Here is a 27467-nt window from a genome sequence, read left to right on the forward strand (position 1 = left end):
CCTTTTGAGTTCGCGACCTCCGAACAACGTCACTCCACATGTGCCTGTTTACATTTTGTGGACGAGTGTTCAGAGAAACTGCGCCGAAAGTGGAATTTATACGACGAAAACCTGTTACTTCATTTTAAAAAACCAAAACTGCGTCTAAATAAATAAATAAACCGAATCTTATGCGAAGCTGAACTGCGCTGGAGACATGGCGGGAAAGACGGAGACGGGGGTCGTGAAGTGCCCGGTGTGTTCGGGGGATTTTGAGCCCAGCAGGATTAACTCACACCTGGATGAGTGTCTGCTGGACCACCAGACCCCGAGCAGTGAAAACACGCCGCCCGCCAAGAAAGCTCGAGTCAGCGATGAAGCTGGAAGCTCAGGAGGGGCAGGAGGGGTGAAGACCGAGAGAGCCGCTGGCGTGTTTTCACTCTTTCACACCAAAACTGCAGAAGCTAAAGCGACTGAGAGTGAAAAGGAGCCAAATACGACCACGACCTCCTCCTCCTCCTCCTCCACCACCTCAGCCATGAGGCGGGAGTCCTTGCTGAACACAGACAAACCGCTGGCGGAGCAGCTCAGGCCGACCACCCTGGAGGAGTACTTTGGGCAGAATAAAGTGGTGGGAGAGCAGACTCTGCTGAGGTCTCTGCTGCAGTCCCAGGAGATCCCATCTCTGATCTTCTGGGGACCTCCAGGATGTGGCAAGGTCTGGTCCTGGGGTGTTAAAACTATGGGACAGTGTCTATGGAGCTGATTCAGCTTTTGATTAAAGGGGGGATTTTTAATGTTTCTTAAAAATTTTCAGTCATTGAAAAAGTTTATCCAGGGTGGTTTGAAGTGAAATGGATTATTATTATTAAACCACCAGTGAAATGTGACGTTAATAATGGCAAAATACTGGGTTAGTGTGGTAAACATGCTGTCCAAAGAAAACCAAGTATCTCCAAAATAGTGTGTGTGTAATATATATATATATATATATATATATATATATATATATATATATATATATATATATATATATATATATATATATAAAAATCACACACACAGCTCAAAAAATAAAGGGAACACTCAAATAACACATCCTAGATCTGAATGAATGAAATATTCTCATTGAATACTTTGTTCTGTACAAAGTTGAATGTGCTGACAACTAAATCACACAAACATCATCAATGGAAATCAAATTTATTAACCAATGGAGGCCTGGATTTGGAGTCACACACAAAATTAAAGTGGAAAAACACACGACAGGCTGATCCAACTTTGATGTGATGTCCTTAAAACAAGTCAAAATGAGGCTCAGTATTGTGTGTGGCCTCCACGTGCCTGTATGACCTCCCTACAACGCCTGGGCATGCTCCTGATGAGGTGGCGGATGGTCTCCTGAGAGATCTCCTCCCAGACCTGGACTAAAGCATCCGTCAACTCCTGGACAGTCTGTGGTGCAACGTGGCGTTGGTGGATGAAGCGAGTGATGTCCCAGATGTGCTCAATCGGATTCAGGTCTGGGGAACGGGCGGGCCAGTCCATAGCTTCAATGCCTTCATCTTGCAGGAGCTGCTGACACACTCCAGCCACATGAGGTCTAGCATTGTCCTGCATTAGGAGGAACCCAGGGCCAACCGCACCAGCATATGGTCTCACAAGGGGTCTGAGGATCTCGTCTCGGTACCTAATGGCAGTCAGGCTACCTCTGGCGAGCACATGGAGGGCTGTGCGGCCCTCCAAAGAAATGCCACCCCACACCATTACTGACCCACTGCCAAACCGGTCATGCTGAAGGATGTTGCAGGCAGCAGATCGCTCTCCACAGCGTCTCCAGACTCTGTCACGTCTGTCACATGTGCTCAGTGTGAACCTGCTTTCATCTGTGAAGATCACAGGGCGCCAGTGGCGAATTTGCCAATCCTGGTGTTCTTTGGCAAATGCCAAGCGTCCTGCACGGTGTTGGGCTGTGAGCACAACCCCCATCTGTGGATGTCGGGCCCTCATACCATCCTCATGGAGTCGGTTTCTAACCGTTTGTGCAGACACATGCACATTTGTGGCCTGCTGGAGGTCATTTTGCAGGGCTCTGGCAGTGCTCCTCCTGTTCCTCCTTGCACAAAGGCGGAGGTAGCGGTCCTGCTGCTGGGTTGTTGCCCTCCTACGGCCTCCTCCACGTCTCCTGGTGTACTGGCCTGTCTCCTGGTAGCGCCTCCAGCCTCTGGACACTACGCTGACAGACACAGCAAACCTTCTTGCCACAGCTCGCATTGATGTTCCATCCTGAATGAGCTGCACTACCTGAGCCACTTGTGTGGGTTGTAGAGTCCGTCTCCTGCTACCACGAGTGTGAAAGTACCACCAACATTCAAAAGTGACCAAAACATCAGCCAGAAAGCAGAAAGGTACTGAGAGGTGGTCTGTGGTCCCCACCTGCAGAACCACTCCTTTAATGAGTGTGTCTTGCTAATTGCCAATAATTTCCACCTGTTGTCTGTTCCATTTACACAACAGCTGTGAAATTGATTGTCAGTGTTGCTTCCTAAGTGGACAGTTTGATTTCACAGAAGTTTGATTTACTTGGAGTTATATTGTTGTTTAAGTGTTCCCTTTATTTTTTTGAGCAGTGTATATGGGTATATACAAGTGCATCACATCTCTCTAATCCTTCTACAATGCCTGTTTTTCTATTTTCCCCAAACTTTCAATAGTAGTGATACCATACGTGGGTTCTTTATAGGAAGAACAGGCTGTATATTTTAGCAGCGGAGCATTTCTGTTTACGTTGGAGCATTTTGTGGTGAATGGAGATCTATAGGTGTTAAACAGGCCATCGGTTCTAGCTCATTGTATTATATTGGTCTATATGTCTATAGTACATCCATACATAGGAACATGCATTAACCACTATAATGTCTGTATATAATGTGTTTTATAACACAGAAGCTGTTATGTGTTTAGTGTTTTCACCTCTCTATGCTTTATGAAAGAACCTATAGTGAATCCATATACAAGCGTAAGTAGTGAAAAAGAAAGTTATTTTAGTTTATTTGCTGAATTTATCTCATTTGGAAAAAAGTAAAGCATAAAATGGGGCGCGTGCAAAAGTTATAGCGCCTTTTTTTTTCTGATATGTTTAAAACCACAGACACTTACAGAAAAATGTCATATTTAAGGTTTTTTTCTATGTGTTAGCATATTTTCACTTATAAAGTCAATATGTAAATTGCCTGGGAGTGTTCAAAGTTTTGCATACGAATATATGTACATGTTGGCTTTTGTGACATCACAAAAACAGTCTATTTGAAATCTGCAGTTTGCAGCTTTGTTAGGAAGTGAATTTACAGTGTGAAACGCGGTGTTTACAAAACCCGCGTAACTCTTTATATAAACTTGAAAAAGTGAGGAATTTTATTTTTTTTTCCATCGCGTGGGTCCTTTAAAGTGTTAACAGCAGAGGTGCCACAGATCTGTTTGTATGTGACAGTAGCGAGACGCTGGTTTCCCCTGACTGCGGGCGCAGATGTATCTTAGGCAGCCGGCGCTGACAGTCTGCAGCATGAACCCTCTTCATCTGCTGTGGAATGTGTAACCCATCCTTGCAGCGCACTGGCTTGTCCAAGCGAGGGAGCTTTTGAAAGGCCTTAGCGTTCTTCATCTGCCTGCGTGCTGTAAATAGGCCAGCCGCTGCGTTTTAGACCTGGATATAAGCTTTTTATTGCTGGGACGCAGGCACGGCAGAACGCGAGGGTTTATAAGGCCGTATTTTATGACAACAGTCCTGCGCATGGCTGCAGTGCTGAATGAGGGTCTTCGCTGATGGTAGTTAAATATGTTTACGCAGGATGTTTAAAACAGTATGCTGTTCAGCAAAAGAGCCAAAGATTGCAACCCAAAGTTGACCTTGCATGCAAGATCCTAAAAACAACTTTTAAATACATTTAAGGGCTCTTTCTGCTCGCTTACATGGCAAGTGCAGTAGTCCTAGTAGGTTGCCAAGTCAGCAAAAAATCACTAAAGATGGGATGGAATAGTAATAATAATAATAATAATTATAATGTTTCTAGAGCACATTTTCATCTAGCAGCTCAAAGTGCTTTATGCTGATGTTTTCATCATTATTGTTATCATTTGCCATATTAATAATTAATAATTGAAAACTATCTGGGGGCAGTCGTGGCCTGGCGCTTAGGGAATCAGCCTTGCAAACGGAAGGTGGCCGGTACAATCCCCTGAGTCGACAGGACATGAGTGAGGTGCTCCCCGGGTGCTGCGGGTAGGGCTGCCCGCCGCTCCGGGCAAGTGTGCTCACTGCCCCTAGTGTGTGTCTTCACTAGTGTGTATGTGGTGTTTCACTGCATGGATGGGTTAGATTGTGGAGGTGAAATTTCCCCATTTTGGGAGTAATAAGGGTCTCTCAGTCATAAAACTCTTGAAAACTAATGAAATAAGCAGCTGGTCAGTTTTCTGTAAGTACTGACTCCATCCACAATATGCTCGAAAACCTTTATCACAGTAACAAGAAAATATCATCATATTGCCCATTTCTATTTAGTACCTCAGTCAGATATGGATAAATAAAGACAGAAAGAGCTCAGGATTGGGAATGAAGTCGCCAAGCTTTGGTGGCCCCTCGCTGTGTGTATAGACTGGCTTCAGATAATATCATTGCTCTTTATGAGGCTCGGGTGACTGAGTTGTGCAGCCTCTTATATTTGGTGACCTGCTATCTGGATGAAGAAAACAGAAGTAGTTCTTCCAGCCTTTCACTTTGAGCAGTTCACCTACGTACGTTGTTAAGTTAATCCTAGCTGTAAGGACATATTGTTGCGGGTCTGATTACACCCATCATCTTTTAAGATTAGAAATGCGTTCTGCTCTTTAATGATTGACCATTTCCTGAGAAACAGCATTGACTTTTCTTCCTTCATTGACTTTTTTAGATTTAATTGATTTGTGATTGAATGTTTATTGAAGTCATCCTGATCCGCCTGTTTATTGCTTGTTTTGCTTTGTTTACAGACGACCCTGGCCCATATCATTGCCAGCTCCAGTAAAAAGAAGGGAACAGCACGCTTTGTGACTCTCTCTGCCACTAGTGCTTCAACTAACGATGTGCGAGAGGTCATTAAACAGGCCCAGAACGAGCTCCGCCTCTGCAAGAGGAAAACGATCCTGTTTATTGATGAGATACACCGTTTTAATAAATCCCAGCAGGTCAGTCAGAACTCGATGTTCATTTTACAAACACATGCCTGTTTAAATAGCCCAGGGGTCGGCAACATGTGGCTCTTTTACTGCCCTGTTGCGGCTCCAAAGCAGAATTAGATTTTTAAAAATAGTCCTCCTTCGCTGATTGTTCTAACAATTTTAACAATAAATGGTCTTAAATTTTGGTGATAATGTATATCTCCAACCGGCAACCTTCCGGTCACAGGGCTGGTTCCCTAACCTCAAGCCCACGACTGCCGCTAGTATTACTAATTTAGGATCAGATTCAGGTCTTATTTTCAGTGATCTTAGTGACAGATTCTAGATCAGCACTTCTAGTCTAAGACGAAATGCAAGCACCTCTACATCAGCATGTCAAGTGTTCTTTAAGATGTAATTCAGATAGTAGACGTAATGTGACAGTAACAAGGCTAACCACGACATACTCTACTATAGCTAGCAGTTAACTAACACTAAAAATGATGACAAACCTCAACAAACTTTGCCATGTCAATAACAGGAGAAAGAGCTTTGTGTAGATGTCGATGAGCCGCTGGTACCGGTCAACTGAAATATTGGCTCATCTGAAGGGGCAACTTACTTGAAGTCTACCATCTGTTAATATCTGCCCAAGTTCTCCTCCGTTCTAACTTTAATTCTAACTTCATTTTATCACAATTGTAAGAAATAAATGTTCCTCCCTAATGCAAATCCAGATAGACTTGGTTCCAGTTCCTACATTTTATAAATGCTTACATGAGAAATATTGTACATCAAGTATTGTATATGAGAAATATTGACATCGCCATCGGCTCACAGTTCCCATTTTGGCATACATGTATTATTTTCAACTCCTTGGGACCACCAGTAGTTCCAAAACACACTTTGTCATATTCTTCATAATTTTCATATTTCATAAGCTATATTCAGAAGGTGGGCGTCATAAAAGGCTGTAACTGTCTTCTTTCCAGTCAAATAGATCCATCCATCCATCCATCCATCCATCCATCCATCATCTTCCGCTTCTCCGGGGTTCGGGTCGCAGCATCCTAAGCAATGAGGCCCAGACCTCCCTTTCCCCAGCCACTTCCACTAGCTTGAGCCAGTTTCAGCAACCGAGGATCAGAACGCCAAGGCCCACGCAGTCGGACACTGCCCGATCCACAAAGCACCGAACCCCTACTACTGCCCTTCCCATCGCTGGTGGGTCAATGGGAGAGGGGACTCATGTAGCTCCTTCGGGCTGGGCCCGGCCGGGCACCATGAGTGAATGCCCGGCCACCAGACGCTCGCTGGCGAGCCCCTCCCCCAGGCCTGGCTCCAGGGTGGGGCCCCGGTAACCCTGTTCCGGGCAGGGTACACAAGTCCTGCTTTCTTGTTTTCATAGGGGTGATTATGGATCACACTTTGTCTGGCCTGTCACCTAGGACCAGTTTGCCATGGGAGACCCTACCAGGAGCTTTTGCTCCAGACAACATAGCTCCTAGGATCATTCAAGCATACAAACCCCTCCACCACGATAAGGTGGTGATCCATGGAGAGGCAGTCAAATAGATGGTGATGTCATTTTAAACCCTTATAATAGAAGAAGCTGAGCTCAGTTTGTTTTTCTACTGAAAGTCGACCCGTTTTTCCACAAATCTGGGCTATAAGCTATGAACAGACGGCATCTCTTCAGTGATCTGCTCTGTAAAATTGATTTTTATGAAATAACACAAAGAGCGTCTGAGATTTTTGGCTTTCAGCAGTAAATTATAAGCATATAGCGATATGTGTGATCATGAAACACATTTTCTGTTCATTTGAGGGGAGCTTTTACAAAAAATACATAAATAAAATAAAAAATTGACTTATTTAGTGCAGTTACTGAATAATTTGATTTACCGTTTGGTCATGTAAATTCAGATGGACAAACCAAAACATACCCTGGTGAATAAGCGAGTACTTGAATACCAAAATTTATCTAACTGCATCACGTGCTTATAGCAATAGGTGATTGATACCAACAAACGTTCATAAATAAGCAGGTAGAGGAGGATTAATAGGCCGCTGAACTGTCGTTATCGTTAGTGATATATTGGACACTTGCTTTTAACCTGAGATGGAAGGTATTGCATGGCATTTGAATAGGAACTGGCATGCAGTGAGTGACTCCCAAGGGAGGCCAGCGGGCACGGTGCATGTGCCAGGCACTCAGTACAGCCTGTCTCCAGCAGGCTGCTCAAAATATATGCAGAGCTTTGGGTGCCTTCAACAAGAGGATACCCTTCCTCGCCTGTTCTATTTGGTTTTGATTCAAAGCCTCTGGACTCTGAAGATCAAGGACGATGGAGAGCTTATATCCTCTGTATTATTGTTAGAACAGAGGAGGCCCTGCTGTACTGTATAACTTCAAAATAGCTCCATTAAGACACCAAAGCCATGTTGACAGTCACTAGGTAGTCCGTGTAAGAGTCAGTGTTACTAAAATAAACAGGAGTTAAATGAAATAACAGCAGAGGAACAAGGTTACGGTTACTGTCAGGGTAAGTCTGGGGTTCACATGAGTGCAAGCGTTTTGGATATTCCGCTGTGAAAGACGCGTGTAAAGATGCATTCATTAAAGAAGCATGGTCAAAATTATTGTGTGCAGAAATATCAAATGAGTGATCTCGTACGACTTCGAGGGCTTTAACGACTTAACCTGGAGATAGCAAAAGCAAAGACAATGACGGCTTAAAGTCTCTGAGCATTTTCTTTAAATGAAGGATGAAGTAGAAACATACAACACATCACTGTTGTCAGAAGAAAACCTTCTATCTCCAAAGGGAGAACTTTACAGGAGAAGGAAAAAACCTACTGTACTATCAATGTAAGTCAGTGGAACCAAATGTTTTCCTAAGTCATTTTGGGTCGTTTCTTGTGGTCCATTCTTCATGAAATTTACACACAATGTAAAGGACATCAGGCTTTTTCAAGTTATATCAAAAACCGAAAAATGACAAAAACAGGAGGTACCAGGTTTGGTTCTGACAGCAGTGAAGTCCAGGTCTGGCTTAGCTTGATTACAACGTTACCACCAGAAAAGAAAACATGCTGAGGTCCATTCTGAAGAAGCAGAACCGTCAGTAAATGGGCATTTTACCTCCATGGTGGCACCGAAAGGGTGCACAGAGTGTGGTTTGTCAGAATGAGCTACTATTCGCCTTAAAAACATTGCTCAACAAGTTCATCATGTTAGATTAGTAGCAACTGGTTAATCAGCGTAAAACACAACTCATTGTGGAAACATAGATTTTATGTGAAAAATTAACTGATTATTATTCAATTGATTCACATGAATATTGAAAATCAGAACATTACAACAACCATACACATGTATGGAATTCGCTTTATTGCCTGCAGCTACTTAAAAGTACTACAAAGTAGGAAAGGACGTAATAACCACTCTTCCATAGCATCCATGGTGCTTTTTTGCCTTCTAGTTAGCTCAACAAACCCAGCACCTCCAAGATATAAAGTAAGGCATGAGACCTTCCAGTAGGTTCCTGCACTTTTTTATATGTGATCTGTGTCCGTGATCATTATATATGAGTATTGAATGTATAAATCTTGACTGTCCAGTTCTGATGATTCTCCTTTTCCACTAGCACACCTACGGAATTTGCAATGGTAGTGCTTAAACTAATGGTGGTGTATGTTCACTTTCCTACACCTGGAAATACTTTAATATTACTCATGGCAGCGCTATCATTTACATAAACATTTGAATGGGGTAAAAATTCAAATAACCAATACATATATAAAATAAAACGAATTTATAGTATATTTTAGATTTTAATTTTATACTCCAGTAGTTTGTTAGTCATGCTTCTTAAACAGTAACGGTGTAAAATAATACAGTCTTTGCATTGTTTAAACACCCAGTACTCAACACCTCACACCAGCTCTCCTCCTGCCTCCCAGCTCTAAATTGGATATTTGATATTTACATGTAAAGAACAACAGTATACATGGTGTGTACATCTCATGATGAATGGACCCAAATAAACAGTCCAAAATGACTTGGAAATCATTCCAGTTCCTTCATTTTGGAGGTATGTGTATATAAAAAAATCTCATATGATATGCAAAAGCCATATATTACCTAAATGTGATTTGAAGCTACTCGAGCGAAAAACAGTGTATTCAAGGCCTACCGAAGCATCGAGGGGTCAAGCATTAAAATAAGGTGATTTCCGTAATTGAAGTGTTATGATGAACTCATTAATATTTTAGGCTACAGACATTGCGTTATCTTTAATATAACTAATATAACTAGATATACTTTTAATGGTATATATTGAGAGTACAGCCCTTGTATTGTTTTTTTTATAACCGTACTGATTGTGTTACAGTACTAATGGAATAATTTTGAATCTATCACTTGCATTGTGTCAGTACTAATTTAGATGTGGGTGCAGTATTGATTGACCATTGTAGAGTATTGTAATTGAATACTGTAGACTGTCATATGTTTCAAAGAAACCTGTCCATGTGTGGCCATCAAACAATTCAAACTGTCCAAATCTCCACTGGACCACTCACCCTTGATATTTAGCCACCTTTGGGATGACCAGGACCTTTTTCTCTGTGCCTCCCATGTCTCTTCCTTTTTTGATCTTGTCCCTCGCTGTGCTGCCTCCTCAGGACACGTTTCTGCCTCACGTGGAGTGCGGGACGATCACACTAATCGGGGCCACCACCGAGAACCCCTCGTTTCAGGTGAACAGCGCCCTGCTGAGCCGCTGCAGAGTGCTGGTACTGGAGAAGCTGTCTGTGGCTGCGATGGGCTTGATCCTGCACCGGGCTGTGGATTCGCTCGGGCTGCGTGTGCTGCCGGACGATGCTGTGGCACAAAAGCACCTAACTTCTTCAGATCGATGCTCAGAGTAAGTGTGTGTGAGAGTTTTTGCGTGTGGCCCTCTTGGCCTGGAATGCGCCCTTGTTATCACAGAGCGTGTGGAATTCAAGCCGGCCCGCAAGGCACCCGGAAGCCAGTCTGTGGCCTCTGATTGGTTAAAAGGGGCCGCTGGCTGTGCCCATAAGCCCTCCCATCTTGCCTCATTTTGGTAATTTATTAGCTTGGTGGGTTTCAGGTTGGCAGTGGGGCAGCAAGGTTTCTTCCAAGCTCCTCCCTGTTTCTCCAGACTGCTGGCTGAGAGTGAATGTGCTGGGTGAGAGGGACAGCTGTTAGCTGCTGGTGTGTACCAGCAAGTCTCAGGTTTTAGGGTCTGCCGGTTCCATGGCACCCCCCATGGTAAACACGATGCTGTTTGGAGCTGGTGTTGAGTGACCCAGAGCTGAGCCTGGAGCTTATGGGTTTATCAGAACGGCTCCTAGAGCCACAAATCAAGTCCCTACGGAATCATATAGATGTTCTCTTACGTATACATTGCTGTGTTGATGCAGCTTTATTTATGTAACACATGCAGTAAAACAAAATCCCTGCTGGAAAAAAGAACTTCTAAAGCTGAAGGCTGTTTCACTCCACACGCATCAGGCTGATGCCACTTAGCATCATATCCTATTACTGTGCTATTAAATCCAGACCCAGACCACAAATCATGTTTTATTCATTAAATCTGTACGAATGGACAGTGAGCCTAAGCATTCGCTGCTGCTCTGCAGTTCTTCCTGTGCACTATAGCTGGACTGTGTACTGTTTGCTGCGTGTAGATATGCATTCTAAATAAATTAGATTTATGAACATTCACAGTAATTAAGGAACAAAAGTACAAAAATTGACTTGAGTTAATTACAAGAAGTAGATGGAAGTTTGGTTTATTTTTAGGTGACTATTTTAGGTGATCGTGCTGGTATAAAGAGGCTAAAGAATCAGTAGACAAAAAATTTACAGCAAGGAAGGTAATCTGTAGTTTTCATGTTGAATTAGTGAGGCTTATGCAACATGATGAGAATGAGGCTAGAGCTCTTAGTCTGTTTATCAGTAAAGCAGCACAGTTTGTGTTGGTCCTGTAGTCCTTCATCAGTGGTCACAGGACGCTGTTGGCTGGATATTTTTGGTTGGTGGACTATTCTCAGTCCAGCAGAGGCACTGAGGTGTTTAAAAACTCCAGCTGCTCTGCTGTGTCTGATCCACTCAGACCAGCGCAACACACACTAACACACCACCACCACCACGTCAGTGTTACTGCAGTGCTGAGAATGATCCACCACCCAAATAGTACCTGCTCTGTGAGGGTCCATGGGGGTCCTGACCACTGAAGAACAGGGTAAAAGGGGGCTAACTAAGTATGTATAGAAACAGATCGACTACAGTCTGTAATTGTAGAACAACAGGGAGATTCACTCGAAAGAGGCCGGGAATATTCAGTAATAACTCTCTCTAGGACAAAGCAATCTGAACGAAACAACATGCATTGTGCTCCTCAGTATATGGAGTTTGGAAAATGCTGGGATGATCACTTCAGACATCGCCTGTAATGCAATCGGTTACACCTACATCAAGGTATGTAGCGTATTTTTTTTGGTTCTGATTGCTTCATCCTAACTGGAGTTACAACAGAATATTCTGGGCCTCTTTCGAGTGAATCTCCCTGTACGATAACAATGCATTTACTGTCTTCAGAATCACAGAGTGTAATATTATAGAGTAATCCTAATCCAATTTCTGTTTAGTTTCCCATTTAATTTCATGAAGAGAACGGCCTCAACATCCTGTAACATCTGATTTCACAAACTTTGTATTCTTCAAAATAAAGGCTCTTAGCTTGGACGAAGCTTCTAGGGAAAAAAAAAAACTTTATTTATTTATTACATTGGCACATTATGCTTAATTATTCTAAGTTTTAAAAAATGAATTCTGTTCTTTAGGGAACCAGACATGGTTCTTCGGTGGCATCACTCCAAAGAACTGTCAGTGTCCATCCTGCACCTTTGTGTGGTTGTGTTTGGTAGAAGCCCATGGAATTTCTGTTGCCATGGATGTCGTCATATTTATTTAGGAAGCAGCTGAAAGCTTAATGTGGAAGGTGGTATGGTTTAGTTTTTATGAGTGACTTTATGGGGTCTTATGTGTTCAGGAATAGTATGTTAGGTGGAAATCCGTCGTGATCTTAGTCTGAACAAAACTGGTACGGTGAGTCAGTTCATTGGCTCGTAAAGCCAAAGCTGTTGTCTGTATCTATAAAAATAGATGCAGTGCGCCTCTCAGAAGGAGAACCCGTAAAGGTTCATTCAGCTACATTCACGGCATTCGGCAGGCACTCTAATCCAGAGCCACTTACAATTTAATCTTTTTTTTACACACAGGTAGGCAAAGGTAGTGTTAGGAGTCTTGCCAGTGTATAGTCTAGGGTGCTTCCCCAGGCCGGGGATTGAACCCCAGGCTGCAGCGTAGAAGACAGCGGTGTTACCCACTACACTATACCAGCAGTCTGCCTTCAGTTTTTAAATTGCTTGTAAAAATAGGTTGTTTTTATTGTTTTATTCCACATTTTTAAGGGATGCTTAGTCTTAGTTTTGAACTTTTTTGTAGGAGCTGTGTCATTTTGTGGCTTTGCAGCACCATCTTTAGATAGACCAACAGACAGATAAATAGATAGGACTCTGCAAATCATGTACTTATGAACATTCGTCAGCCATAGGACGCTGCACTGTACTATGGGTTTACAAAGATGTACTTGAATTATTCCATATTCATTATGGTATGACACGTTGACAGAGAATAGATATGACATAGAACACAAGAGGGAGCGTCTTATCACAAATATTTGTGACAACGAACAACTTCGAGTGTTCTTTTGATTTTATACAAGAGTTTTGCAATACTTCAACAATGGCAAGTCATTCCAGCAGAAAAAGAAGCATCTTTTTTGATTAGAAATGGAGCCATAAAGCTGTCACAATATCAGGTTCAGCTTCTTCGGTATTTGCACTATATATGCGATAATGGGCTGAATAACCTCAAGGTCAAATCACATGTTTTCTTTAACAAATAGGGGAAAAAAAAAGTTGCAAACAAAAAAAGTAGATAATGTGCCGTAGTTTTTGTGCAGGCCACACTTCTGTCGTATTGTTTTCTAATGTGTTAAATTCTTGACTGGGGCAGTCGTGGGCTGGAAGTTAGGGATCCAGCCTCGTGACCGGAAGGTTGCCGGTTCGATCCCCAGAGCCGACAGCACATGACTGAGGTGTCCTTGAGCAAGACACCTAACCCCCAACTGCTCCCCGGGCGCTGCGGATTGGGCTGCCCACTGCTCCGGGCAAGTGTTCTCACTGCCCCCTAGTGTGTGTGTGCTCACTAGTGTGTATGTGGTGTTTCACTTCACGGATGGGTTAAATGCGGAGGTGAAATTTCCCCATTGTGGGACTAATAAGGGTCACTTAATCTTAATCTTAAATTCAGCAAATAAACAGCAATTGTGCATAAAAATGTGGTCGCTGTGGAGGATGTGTAGCTTATTTTCACTTACGATATCAACCAAAATGCGCCATTTAAACAAGGGCACCCAAACTTTTGCATATGACTGTAGCTGAAGAAGTATTGAGATAATTACAAGCCAATTAGTGGCAAGTTTGATGAATTTAGGCGCCTAACAGCCTTTGATCAGGCTCAAAATGCAGGTTCACTATCAAACCTACTTTCCTCTTCCTGTTAAGTCATGGCTGCAGGTCTTTGATATATAGTTAATATCACCTACTTTTAGAACAGCAACAAATAAGAAAGAAGGCAATCAAAAATTTTCCACTTGACCTGAAAGAACTTGACCCAGCTTAGCTGCCAAATTATGTCCCCTATCAGGTTCAAGAGAACGGTGTTTCACACTCATTTGTCATAAGGGTGTCATAAAGGATGTCAGGAGTGCTGGCACGTTCCTGGTGCCAATTGGGACAGCCAAGCTCGTTTCTTTTCAGCATGTCATCCCTGTTACACTTAAACACCCCTCGTCTGTTTACTAGTCAGAAGTAATCAGTTCAATTAAAAGCATGGTTTTGGGTTTTACACTGTATCTCCTGGTGCTTCTGCTGTTTCTCGCTATGCTTTACATTCGTCAAACAGCTGGTACTTATAGCCTTCAGCTGGTTGTTGTTCCCTGTAAACTCTCAAACGTAGTGTGAAATCGCTGACATGGTGTAATGAGTCCAGGCACTGACAGGTCGGACTCATCCTCTGATAGATGAAGCCAGTTTTGCTCCACGTTCAAACGAATTCACGGAACCGAAGCCGGGAAATGTTTCTGCCAGCTCGGTTACAGAGTGCAGGTGCTAATTTATGAATCGAATTAATTACATCTTCTAAATCTGCGCCATGACTCTTAAAGGGGAATTTCACTTTCCAAAATTTCATTATTCAGTTGTTGAGGTACAACTTTGTAGTGAAACCGTAAAGTTAGAATCATTCACTTCACAGTGGCGGTGATAGGAACCGGACGTCTGAAGAGTTTAATGCGTCTTAGAACTCCCTCACAGAAAGTTATGGGATGAAATGGTTATTAATACACTGCCTCAGGTCTGACTCATTGCTCTGCGATAGTTCTGTGATGAGTTTTTGGCCTAAATATGATTTACAGTGCTGCAAAAATGTATTCACCCCTTCCCAGTTTCTTCTCTTTTGGCATATTTCTAATGCTTGAATTTTTGAGCTCCCCAAACTACTTTATAAAATTACACAAAGATAACGCGAGTAACCCAAGTAAACCTGAAATATACCAGTGTGGAAAGCCATTGCAAAGGCTATATATATATATATATATATATATATATATATATATATATATATATATATATATATATATATATATATATATATTCAGTTCAGAGAGTATAGATCATTGGGAAGACCAATCAAATGTAGTCATAAGCCATTACTAAACACACTAAAGCAGGATAAAGTTCAGTTCACAGTACTTTATTAGTCCCAAAAAGGCCAATTCATTAGTAGCCTTCTCGTCCATACTCACAACTATTACATATATACACATATATATACACACACATATATACTTTAACAATAATAACTACAATAATAAAAACAATATAACAATTTAAAAAGACTACTATCCGCATTTAATAGCTTGATAGCAGAAGGAATAAAAGACTGTCGAAGAATAGAATAGATTTGTTCTACTCAAGGACAAAACGTGATCACATTGAATGATCATTCCTTTTGCTTTCTGAGCCACTTGTTTCTCCCACAGGGAGACCAGGTCTCTCTGTTGGACCCCAATTATCTTTGAACAGATTTTTACACCACCATTCAGGCTATTCTTGTCCCTCACCGACAGCCCATTAAACCAACAAATAAACGAGAAAGTTTAAACACTTTCAATAAACGCCTGGTAGAAACTGCACAAACATGAAAAGATTTCAGCTTACACAGTAAATGAGCTCTTTGTTGACCCTTCTTAACAACCAGCTCTGTATTCACATCAAATTTAAGTTGGGAATCGAATACTGTCCCTAAATACTTGTCAACAATTTTGTCAACAATGGTTCCTTTTTATTTTGCCTGAAATCAATTATTAATTCCTTAGTTTTTGACACATTAAGGTCAAGACAGTGCTCATCACACCACGTAACAAAAGCGGGAAGAGCCGTGATCTGACTCTGAGCCCCGAAGAAGAGATAATAATAGTGTCGTCAGAAAATTTTACAAGACAGCTGCCCTCTCGAACACTCCTGCAGCTGTCTGTATACATAATGAAAAGCAATGGAGAAAGGACACCACCCTGAGACCTTAGGGCTGGACATACGGCCATTCACCCAAACTTGATGAATTCTGTCGGTCAAAAAATCTAAAAGCAACACCAGCAGCTGATCAGGTAGTTTAAAATAAGAAGCCAGTTGCTCAAAGTATGAGGCTGCATCTTATTAAAAGCCGAAAAATCAGCAAATAAAAGGCTCACATGAGAGTGGGTTCTCTCAAGGTGCTTATACACCCTATCAAAGATAAAAAGTTTTGCATCTTCTACACCTTTACCAGCTTGGTAAGCAAACTGCAAAGGATCTAATTTGTTACCGATGAAAGAGACAATGATATTTTTTTTTAAATCTTTTCAAGATTTTTAATAACCAGGGATGTGAGTGCAACCAACCTAAACTCAATTCCTTAGCGTTTTTCAATTTTGGAATAGGTATTATCGTGGATGTTTTCCAGATTGTAGGTATCTGACCACATTTAATGCACAACTGGAAAAGTCTTGTGAAAACCTCACTGAGCTGGTCGGCACAATGACGCAAAATGTGCCCACAAATGGCATCAGGACCGGCAGCTTTGTTCATGCTCCCCCTCCTAAACAGTTCTCTAACACATTCCTGAGGTATCACAATCTCATCCAGAGATACAAGAGACTCATCCACTCCGTTAATCCTAATAGACTGTCATGACTCGTTTACTCCTTGGTTAACAGAGGCCATTGTTTTAATACCTTGCCAGGCTTCTCTTAGATTACCCCTGCGGTACCGCCTTTTTATCTTTTCCCTATATTTCATTTTTGCCCTCCTAATTTAATCTCGTATCTCTCTGGAGATTAGCTTTTTCTCCAGCGGATTTCCGATTAAAAAAAAAAAATCAGATAAAATGGACTGAGAAAAGTCCAACAACCAAAAATATCCAGCCCACAGTGTCCTGTGGGCAGTGTCCTGTGACCACTGATGAAGGACTAGAGGACGCCCAACACAAACTGTGCAGCAGCAGATGAGCTGTCGTCTCTGACTTTACATCTACAGGGTGGACCGACAAGGTAGGAGTGTCTAATAGAGTGGACAGTGAGTGGACACGGTGTGTAAAAACTCCAGCAGCACTGCTGTGTCTGATCTACTCAGACCAGCACAACACACACTAACACACCACCACCACCACGTCAGTGTTACTGCAGTGCTGAGAATGATCCACCACACCAATAGTACCTGCTCTGTGAGGGTCCATGGGGGTCCTGACCACTGAAGAACAGGGTAAAAGGGGGTAACAGAGTATCAGAGAAACAGATGGACTACAGTCTGTAACTGTAGAACTACAAAGCACAGCTATACAGTAAGTGGAGCTGATAAAATGGACAATGAGTGTAGAAACAAGGAGGTGGTCATAATGGTATGCCTTGTGGGTGTACATCAAGATTAAATGATTTATTCAAGGTCATTTGGCTTTTTCAGATTTTGCCGTCACTTGGGATGCAGTACGAGCTTGATGAGCCGTAAGCTCAGATATATACTAATTGCTGCCTGCTTTGATTGTTGAGTCCTCAGTGTTGTGGTTTATCCATAAGTCTGAATCTGCTGTAGTCTAATCTAGTTCAGACCCACTTGGAGCCCAGGCTGGTTCTCCTTCTTACTGACATAAAATGAATTGGCCAGTCACCTGATACTCGAGCACCTTCTCATGACTGAGTGACCCCACAATAACATTATCCTCCTGAGCAGTGCCAAGGAATCCAGCACAACCCCGGGGCTCCATTTCAGAAGAAATCCGCTGAGCACCCAGAGTTGTTTTTGGTCGAGGTTGGACATGTCACTTATGTTGTGTCTACCCACGGGCCAAAGACACCTGATAGCAGCCTGCTAACCCTAAATCTTGTTCACTATTATCAGGCTGAATATCTACATGTGCGTTGTTAGTGGTGTGTGGGTCAAAGAAAAGGTAGAACTTTATGCTAGAAGAGGATAAAGGAAACGAAGGAATGGAAAACATCTTTTTAAAAGCAGTAAATAAAATCAGCTCAGATTAAAATGACTGAAATCGGAAGACGTTTTGTAGGCAGAGAAAAGTCCGTACATTTTGATGGACAAAAACAAGAATTTTGGCTTTGAAATACAACCTCATTTCCAAAAGCATTGGGACACTCTGTAAAATTTAAATAAATGCAGAAAGCAATGACGTGCAAATCATTTAAATCCTATATTCCATTACAAATAGTACCAAGACAACATACCAATTGTTGAAACGGAGAAATTTTATTGTTTTTTTGCAAAATATATGCCCATTTTGAATTTGAAGCCAGCAACACTTTAAAAAAAAAAAGAAGTTGGGACGTTTTTGTGGCATGTTTACCGCTGTAAGAGTTCGGGATGTGAGGAGACCAGTTGCTGTAGTTTTTAACATGAAATGTTTTCCCATTCTTGCTTACTATAGGATTTGAACTGCTCAGCATTTCAGACTTTGTCATATTTTTTGTTTCAGAATGCATGAAATGTTTTCAGTGCCAGGCCCCTTTGGCACCCAGACTCTTTTACTACAGAGCCATGCTGTTGTAATACGTGCAGAATGTGGTTTGGCATCGTCTCCCTGAAAAAGACGTCATCTAGATGGCAACAGCTGTTGCTCCAAAACCTGTATGTATCGTTCAGATGTGCAAGTCACCCATGCCATGTGCACTAATGCTTCCCCCCATATCATCACAAATGCTGGCTTTTGAACTGTGCACTGATAACAGTCTGGATGGTCCCGCTCCTCTTCCACCCGGGAATCCAGCATCCATTATTTCCAAGAAGTATTTAAAATTTGGATTTGTCATTACACGTTTCCACTTCGCCTCAGTCCATTATAAATAAGTTTGGGCCCAGAGAATACGGCGGTGTTTTTGGATCCTGTTTGTGTACGTTTTCTTCTTTGTAAGGTAGCGTTTCAACATGCGTTTGTGGATGCGCCGACAGACAGCAGTTTGTGGAAGTGTTCATGAGTTAATGCATTGATTTCCACTACAGAATCGTGTCTGTTTTTAATGCAGTGCCACCACAGAGCCTGAAGACGTTGATCCAGTACTGGTTTGTGGCCTTGTCCCTTGCACACACAGATTTCTCTGGATTCTCTGAATCTTTTAACTGTATTTTATGTTGAAAAACATTATTTTCCCACAAAGTTTTTCACAGAGTGGTGAACACATCCTCATCTTTACTTCTGAAAGACCTCTCCGAGATGCTCTTTTTATACCCAATTATGTTACTGACCTGTTGCCAATTAACATAGTTTGTGAGATGTTCCACCAGGTGTTTTTTTTTTTGTTTTTTTTTTTTAAAGTTACACAACTTTACTAGGTCATTGTTGTCCCTGTCCCATATCTTTTGAAACATGCAGCTGGCATCAAATTTAAAACAATAACATTTCTCAGAGTTATCTTTGTACTATTTTCAATGAAATGTAGGGTTCAAATGATTTGCCCATCATTGCATTCTGTTTTTATTTACATTGAGCACAGAAATGGGTCTGTATGATGAGACTGAGTACTGGAAGTAACTAAGTAACATTTTTGATTTCAGGTTCACTTTAATGGGCTAATTCCATTTTGATTTACAGTTTGATTTACAATGTTTCAAAACAATATTGACTCCCCAGTCCATGCAGACTATTAATAGAAGCTCTGCAAAAACATCATATTTGTAAGAAGTTATGATTTTGATGTCATTGTCATGCATACAGTTACATACAATAGAACCACCTGTTCAGTCTACAGCTGTTTAACCTGCCCATTCCTGCTGAAGTGACGTGGAGCATTGAGTTATTAGAGGTGTGTGTGTGTGTGTGTGTGTGTGTGTGTGTGTGTGTGTGTGTGTGTGTGTGTGTGTGTGTGTTATGGCCACAGCTTTGTTTGTTGTTTTGGGTGCTCGGTGGGTTTTGCTGTACTGCTCGATCCACTGCTCCAGTTACAGTCTTAAAGCGCTTGAGCTCCATTAAACTGGGTGCCTTTGTGTACTACTAGGAAGACCAGTGGCTTGTCCTCGAACAAAGGCATTTACAGTCTGCTGCTTTTTTAGCTTTACCGTGCTGCTGGACATCAATCTGTCATAAATCAAAGGTTCTGGTTCAAGGTCACGTTAGCTATCTGCTGCTGCAGTGGACGAAACCACTTTTATATGAGACCAGTTTGTGCCCTGAAAACATTCTGTTCTTTTCATCCTGTCTCAGTTGACAGGTGGAGTGTTGCTTCTGGCATGTTCCACTCACCTCCGTCTCCGTTTAGGGGGTAATGTGAGTGAAAAGGAAGCCGTTTATCGACAGTCTGACAAGGTCCATGTGAAAAGTGCAAGGGGAGTCATGGCCTGGCAGGCCCTGTGGTCCAGGAGGCAGAGTGTTTTAGGGGGTAAGGAGGTGATGAAGCGCTAGCCGTCTTGAATATACTGTGTGAATGCGGGTGGGGTTTCACTGCTGCCTTAGCGAAATTGAAGAGAGCAGTGTTGGGGGTGCAGGGGTAAGGTTATTAAATAGAGCTGATGACTGTAGGGCTGTTTACCTTCAAGATGATTAAAAAAAAAAATCTTTAAAAACAGTTTATTGCTAGTTGACCTAATATCGCAGTGGTCAGTCTTCGACTGTCAGTCAGCGTTAGTAATTTTGTTTGTAGGAAATCTGATCATGATCTCGAAGACACGAACAGGAGATGCCTAGTCATCTCCACTTTTTACTATTTAAGTGTTGTGGCACCCTCTATAGGGGTTAAGGAGTAATACGTCATCACTGACCATACAATGTTGTGCAAAAATCAGAGACCACCCTTTATTTCTTTACTTTCCAGGCAGATAAATTCATTTGCAGATGTGTCTGCAACATATAAACTCGTCCAGTTGCTTAAAGGAGAAAGTCGAAGGAAAAGATGTGAAAATATCAGGAGTTTTCAAATAATTATTAAAAGCTACAGAGAAAATAGACCCATAACAACCATCGGCAAAACCTGTTAGACCACCAAAACTGACCCCATCAGATAAACAGCACTTTCGTCTTTGAGAGAGAGGAGAGAGTCAAGCTGCTTTAGATCTTTACATTTACAGGTGTTTCTGACCGTCCTTCCACTGCGAGAAGACGACTCGGAGAGTATGGTTTAAACTCTTTCTCTCTTGCTTTAGATGTTTTAGGTAGAGCTGTGTCTTTGCTGCTGCTAGATGTTCAGTGTTTTTCTGTCTGCAGGCCTCAGGTGTGGATTGAGCAGAAAGCCCTGGACACCATTGCTCACCTGTGTGACGGAGACGCTCGAGCGGGGCTCAACGGGCTGCAGCTGGCCGTGCAGGCGTGTGTGGCCAAAGCCCGCAACACAAACACACACATACTTCAGCCCATCGTGGTCCAAGAGGTGCACATCAAAGAAGGCCTGCAGAGATCACACATCCTCTACGACAAGGCAGGCAAGTACAGACTGCATCATTGATTGTTTCAGAGAGATATTTAGGACTTTAGGATCATTACTCAACACCTTTTCACAGTAGCTATAAAATGCAGTCTGTCTGTTTTGGAGGTCCAGCAGTTAAACTATGCATTTCTTTCTTCAGTGTTGATGGAATATACATTGATAAGACTGCATATGAACCGCTAAACTAGACCCAGTCTGGCCTTATATCTTTTATGGGTGAGCACACAAGTCAACATTTGCAGTGTTTTTATTTTGTTTAAAGACTTTTTTTTTTTATTATGATAAAACATGATTTTTCATTTAGATAGCTGCAGGCCTGCTTTCCATTATATCTAGGCATGGACGTCTTTGTAGTGAACAGGGAATTGTTTTCACAGCAGAGGGGAACTCACCCCTCCACTTTCATACCGCATTGCTCGCTAGCAGCTCAACACAGAGTCACAGCGTTTCACACAAAGAGCAACAGTGTCATAGTTAATCTGATAACAGAGTTAAGGGGGAAATTCTTTAATCAATCAAATTGAATCAATTAAGCAAAATTATCAGAGTTGATTTATTTTCCATCAGAATGGCCACTAGGTGTCAATGCACAAAGAGCTTAAATGAACACCCAAAAATCTGCTACATTTATTGAGTAAAGTTAGTTTAGCACAAACAAGGTTAAATAGTTTTGCCATGTTTTCTTGCACTTTAACTCAAAACACTGCATAATAGAAGCAGCTGGGTAGTTTCATATTGCAACGCCGGGGAACGAGGAGGCAGACGCATATGCTGAGATAAGCAACTTTTATTAAGGGCAAATCCAGGGTCATGGTAAAAACGGTCCAGGTTCAAATAGCCGATACAAAGAGCAGGAGGGACAGACATGACAAAATGGACACAGAACCTCAAACAAGAACCAAACACCACGAGAATACAATAAAATACACCCAACACGACCAAACATCCAAACAACAAACAAATTTGTTACCGGTGGAGTGATGTGAGCATTTTTTACAGGTTCCTGTGTGATCAACAGATACTAGAAAACCTTAGAGGGGAGGTTGGCAACCCAAATGTTAAGAAGAGCCATTTTGTCCTTTTAATAAAAATCAAACCACCTTGGGAGCCTCAAAATCATATGCCTATGTGCTAATGTACACACACACACACACACACACACACACACACACACACACACACACACACACACACACACACACCTTCTCCCTCAGGGTACTAATGTACTAGTATAGGATAAAAAAAATAATATACTAGAAACAAAACTGCACTTACTTTGCTCTGCTTCAAGCTTTAGCTCAACTAGAGCCACTTTTCTCACATCTCTGGCAGGAAACTTTCTCTGCAAAAGTAGAAAAGTTTCTACTAAAGTGTCTCTCAATGTCCGCCCTTCTACAAGAAAATTCAAACAAGAAGCTTCAGCTTTGTGACTTTTTAGTGTTTGACAACTTCTTTGAAAATTAAATGTATCAAGAAACCAGCTGGAGTGAGTCTAAATACAAATAAGTCCATTCGTCTCCAAATTTTCAATGTTCGTCTTACTTCTCTCTCTTTGCCGTTTCATCCGCTACAGATTATCTGCGTTGCTATGGTGACCAGCAGTCTGCATGCCAACCTTCAAGGTTAAAGGGTGAAATAGCAGTTCTACATTAACTCCAGCGTTTAAGAGCATTCATTGGTGTTAGAACGATCAGCAGGCCTTTATTTCGCACTGTGAATATCACATCTATTCCAAGGACCCCTGTGACAGAGAGCACTGGGCTAAGCCATAAGAACACAGTGCTCCTTTGAAAGCCTCTTCTCTTTCATCAGTTTCATAGCTTTTCTCCTGAGGACCACAGTCAGCATCACAGCGCTAATTGCTACCCCTACAGTGGTGCACATTTTAAAACGGGACACCCCTGTCCCTCGCCATCCCTGCCCCTTTGGCCAGAGCCATGATTAATATCCACCAGCTGGAGCACTACAGTTCCCAGTGCAAAAACTGTTAGAGCTTTGTCGCTGGCCAGGCTTTCAGAAATAGCAGCATCAACAGGAGGATCGTGTGCCTCTTAGGGGTTTAGATCAAATAATCTGAGGCCATCAGTTTGACTTTTGAATGGCCTATATGAAAACATTAGTTTTTTTAAATGGTAAATAGTTGAATCAGTTTGTGTAATATTTCCCTTAAAAGCCATCCATAAGCAGTTGTATCACGTAAATAAAAATGGTAACAGTGAGTTATGTGAAGAATGTGAACATCACATGAAGCTGGCAGGTTTAGTGCTGACTGATGGAGAAAACTAAGATCTGTGCAAGATCTAAGTTTTACCAGTATGAATGAATGTAGGCTCACTATCTGGCAAGCAACAGGTCAGTGTTGTCTGTTTATATGTTATAGGTTATACCTTTATTAATGGTTTAAAGTATGTATGACCTACTTAATAACTATTAATAAACTAGTTATTGATGGTTTTATTATAAAGTAATACCAAACACTTTAAGCCCAGTTGCAGGATAAATTAGTTTTTTTTTGTTTGTTTGTTTGTTTGTTTTTTTAACTTTGTCTGTTGAGCAGTGTTATTGTAATTACTTAAAGCAGAATTCCACACATTTTTTACATTGCTGCCTAATTATTAATCGATGAGATGTAATCAAAGTTGTTCAAAGTGGCTTGATGTGAAATGGTGCATTGGTGCATTGACTCTGATTTCTTTATAGTGGTGGTTATAGGAAACAGGGGTAACGCAGGTCTACAACGCAAGTATAGACATTTTATTTACTATCCAAAACAACCAGTGAACCTTGACGTTTCTTCTGAGTTTTATATGTAATGTTGATGATGGTAAAATAGTGGTAGTCCCAAAAAAAAATGCCCCTCTCCACCTGGAATAGATTAAAATACCTTCTCAAACTATCATAAGACAGTGTGTCAGGTACCATATTCATAACAATTTCATATAATTACTTATATATATATACTATAAAAACCTCTTCATATCATTTGTGTAAATTTGTACAGCTTCCCAAAGTGCTGCACGGTTTCAAGGCTAGACCAGTAGAATAGTACAGGTTTAAACACAGCTCTCAAAGTTCAGCTATAGTAGGATATATTAGGAGAGGCTCGGCTGTTTTTCTCCTTTGTTCTTTAAGGAGCCCTGAGCAGTCCTTATGTCATCACGACATGCAGCAGGACTCGGTGAAGAATGAGCCTTTACAAAATAAGAGTTTGGTTTAAGCTCTCTTGCAGTTGCCCCCCCCCAAAAAAAAGAAGTCTCCCAGTCACCCAACTGACAGTATAAATCTCACCATACAGATGATGAATGTTGTCTTATAGATGCTGTGCATGTGTTATGTAATGCTTCCCAATGTCATGGTTGCCAGCTTGTGGATTTTGGTTGTTCTGTATCTAATATGCATCCTGAGTCTTCCCAGTGTTCCCACTGCTGCTGCAGTCAATCAATCGCTGAAGTCATAATCAAGATCAATGCAAAATAAAGACAAAACAAAGAAAGAAACATGAATAAGTGGAGCAGTTTAACCTTGTATTTCATTCTTAATTAAAGGGGAATTCCACGGATCAATTTTTCTGCATAAACGAAATACTGAAAAGTAATTCAGTGTTTTAGTGTGAAATGTTATGTTCTAGTGAAACTTAGAGGGTCGAGAATCGTGGGGGTGATAGGAACCAGACAACTGAATTGTTTAAAGCTCATCTGTCAAACACGAGGCTCAGGGCCAGATCAGGCCTATAGCATAATTCTACCTGGCCCACAAAATGATTTTCATTTTTTATTAATATTAGCCTGTTTCACAATGCGCAGCACTACAATCCCCAGCATGCACTGTAGCATAATGTGCGGAATGTAATGTAGCCTATTGTAATGTGCCTAGTGTTGTGTACTGTAGCCTATTTATATATATATATACTTATTTTATTTTTGAATACTTCAAGTATTTATTATGTAGGTTCACTGCAACTGCCTTCAGTCTGATGTTGGTGTTTTTTGCTCAGGTTATAGCGAAATGTTATTTATCGATCAAATAAAAACACAGACGTGCTCTGGCCCGCAGATTTGTAGAGGTTTTTTATTATGACCCTTTGGTGGTTAAGTTTGACAAGCTTGGTTTAAAGCCTCCAAAATCTATTTCAAGGCAGGCATCCTGTAATGCAAAATGGTTGATGTTTACTCCTATTTCATCACTATCAACATTACATATAAAGACCCAGAAGACCTGTGTAGGTCCACTGGTAGTTTTGGATAGTAAATAAAATGGCTATATTTGTGTTGTAGACATCACGCCCCTGGTTCCCATCAGCACCACTGATGATAAACTTCTTTACAATGAGCCAAACCACTCTGAATAGCTCAATGACTGAATATTGGTCATTTCAATATTAGTGTTTTAATTAATAAAGGCAGCTTTGATGAAGTTTAATATTCACCATCCCATTTCTCACTCGTAGGTGAGGAGCACTACAACTGTATCTCAGCCTTACACAAGTCTATGAGGGGCTCAGACAAGAACGCTGCCCTCTACTGGCTGGGCCGGATGTTGGAAGGAGGTGAAGACCCGCTGTACGTGGCACGCAGGCTGGTCCGATTCGCGAGTGAGGATGTGGGTGAGTCGATAATGTTTTTCGAGTCCTGTGTGCTCATTTTCTGTTGCCAGGTTAGTAGATTTTAAAAGATAAAATAAGAATGCATTATACTTTTGCTGTAGTTTAAAGTTTTCCTGTCATTACGGCTCTAATTCTTTAGTTTTGCTTGTGCACTACGAGGAGATGAACTGGTATGGCTCTCTTTTAAGGTTTGGCTGATCCAGCAGCGCTCCCTCAGGCTGTGGCTGCTTTCCAGGCCTGCCACTTCATCGGCATGCCTGAATGCGAGGTAACTTTCACCTGGTTAGAATTCCACACAGATTCCTGGTCACTGCTGCAAGTGTTTGTTTATTTAGACTGCAAGGTTATATATCACCTGAACTCAATAACTACGAGGGGTGTCCCAATACTTTTGTCTATACAGTGTATTCGTCTCCACCATCAGTTTGTGGTTTGAGGTGTTATCTCACAAAATAAAGATTTCTCAGGTACGATTTTCTTTAGCCAGAAAGTCACATCTGTTCAATAGTAGGAAATCTGAGGGACGTTTCTATTGGACAGGCCTTGCTTTGGGCTTAAGTTATTATTGAGAACTCCAGCTTAGGAAACATATCCTTGACATAGTTCTGTCTGGGAGAAGCTAATATTACATGTGTCTAGAAGGAAAGGGTACAGTCACTTATGGCTCAGGTGCATCTCCTCCTCCTGATGTTGTTTGAGATATCAGCATTTTGCCATCAATGCCTCTTGGCTGTATGCACACTTGGTCTTTTCACAATTGTATAGCAAACCAGTTACACTCATAAAGTGCCTTAAATGTAAACATAGATTTTAATTAAATATTCATTGGCGCTAAAACAACTGCTCATCTTTCTTCTTCCTCCCTCATGTCTAGGTGATCTTGGCCCAGTGTGTGGTCTACCTGGCCAGAGCTCCAAAGTCTGTAGAGGTATACATGGCTTATAACAACGTTAAGACCTGTCTGAGGAACCACAAAGGTCCCTTACCTCCAGTTCCCCTTCACATTCGCAATGCCCCAACCAAGTTAATGAAGGAACTAGGCTATGCTAAAGGCTACAAATACAACCCAGCATTTAACGGGCCAGTGGACCAGGAATACCTCCCCGAGGAACTCCGTGGAATCAACTTTTTCACCTGGAAACCTACTGATCTTTGATCTCTCACCTTTTGTAGGTGCTTCTTCTATGCTTTTGCCATTTATAATCAAGCAGTTTGCACTTCAATTGAATGTCCTTCCACATTCTGTGATCAGATTAAGTTTGCGTGGATCTGGTCCTGCTGTCCAGCCTTGTTCTGTAACCAACATGCTGTAAAGTTTATGTCAGAAATCATAATTAAAACATATCTACCAGTTTTTTCCTTTTTGAGCTTTTGGTCATTTGAAACATTTCATTTCAACAAGTTTATAATGAACCTTTTCCACAAAGTGACAAAAGGTTTCTATGTATTGTTTCTCTAAGTGTTTACGTGACGTTTAATAGTTTACGTTACGTTTAATAGTGATGGACAGCGGCGTAGTGTGCAAGTATGCAGGTTATGCAATTGCATACAGGCCTGTGCTCTGGAAGAACCTT

General features: G+C 41.6%; 1 protein-coding gene across 1 annotated transcript; it reads left to right on the forward strand.

Moving 5' to 3' along the window:
* wrnip1 (WRN helicase interacting protein 1) lies at window positions 1-27260 on the forward strand. The gene is made up of 7 exons (XM_017685367.2): window positions 1-697; window positions 5005-5199; window positions 9862-10103; window positions 21071-21285; window positions 25738-25893; window positions 26082-26161; window positions 26768-27260. The coding sequence occupies exons 1-7, from the start codon at window positions 197-199 to the stop codon at window positions 27047-27049; spliced, it is 1671 nt and encodes a 556-aa protein (XP_017540856.1). The 5' UTR covers window positions 1-196; the 3' UTR covers window positions 27050-27260.
* Window positions 27261-27467: the final 207 nt, after the last annotated feature.

The sequence above is a fragment of the Pygocentrus nattereri genome, chromosome 2 (genome assembly GCF_015220715.1).
Source record: "Pygocentrus nattereri isolate fPygNat1 chromosome 2, fPygNat1.pri, whole genome shotgun sequence".
In the NCBI taxonomy this organism is placed as follows: Eukaryota; Metazoa; Chordata; class Actinopteri; order Characiformes; family Serrasalmidae; genus Pygocentrus; species Pygocentrus nattereri.

Excerpts from the sequence above, each read along its gene's own strand:
- wrnip1 (XM_017685367.2), top strand. The coding sequence starts at position 197 with ATGGCGGGAAAGACGGAGACGGGGGTCGTGAAGTGCCCGGTGTGTTCG. Across the intron at positions 10,104-21,070 it reads TCTTCAGATCGATGCTCAGA|GCCTCAGGTGTGGATTGAGC; the intron begins GTAAGTGTGTGT and ends TTCTGTCTGCAG. Across the intron at positions 26,162-26,767 it reads TCGGCATGCCTGAATGCGAG|GTGATCTTGGCCCAGTGTGT; the intron begins GTAACTTTCACC and ends CCTCATGTCTAG.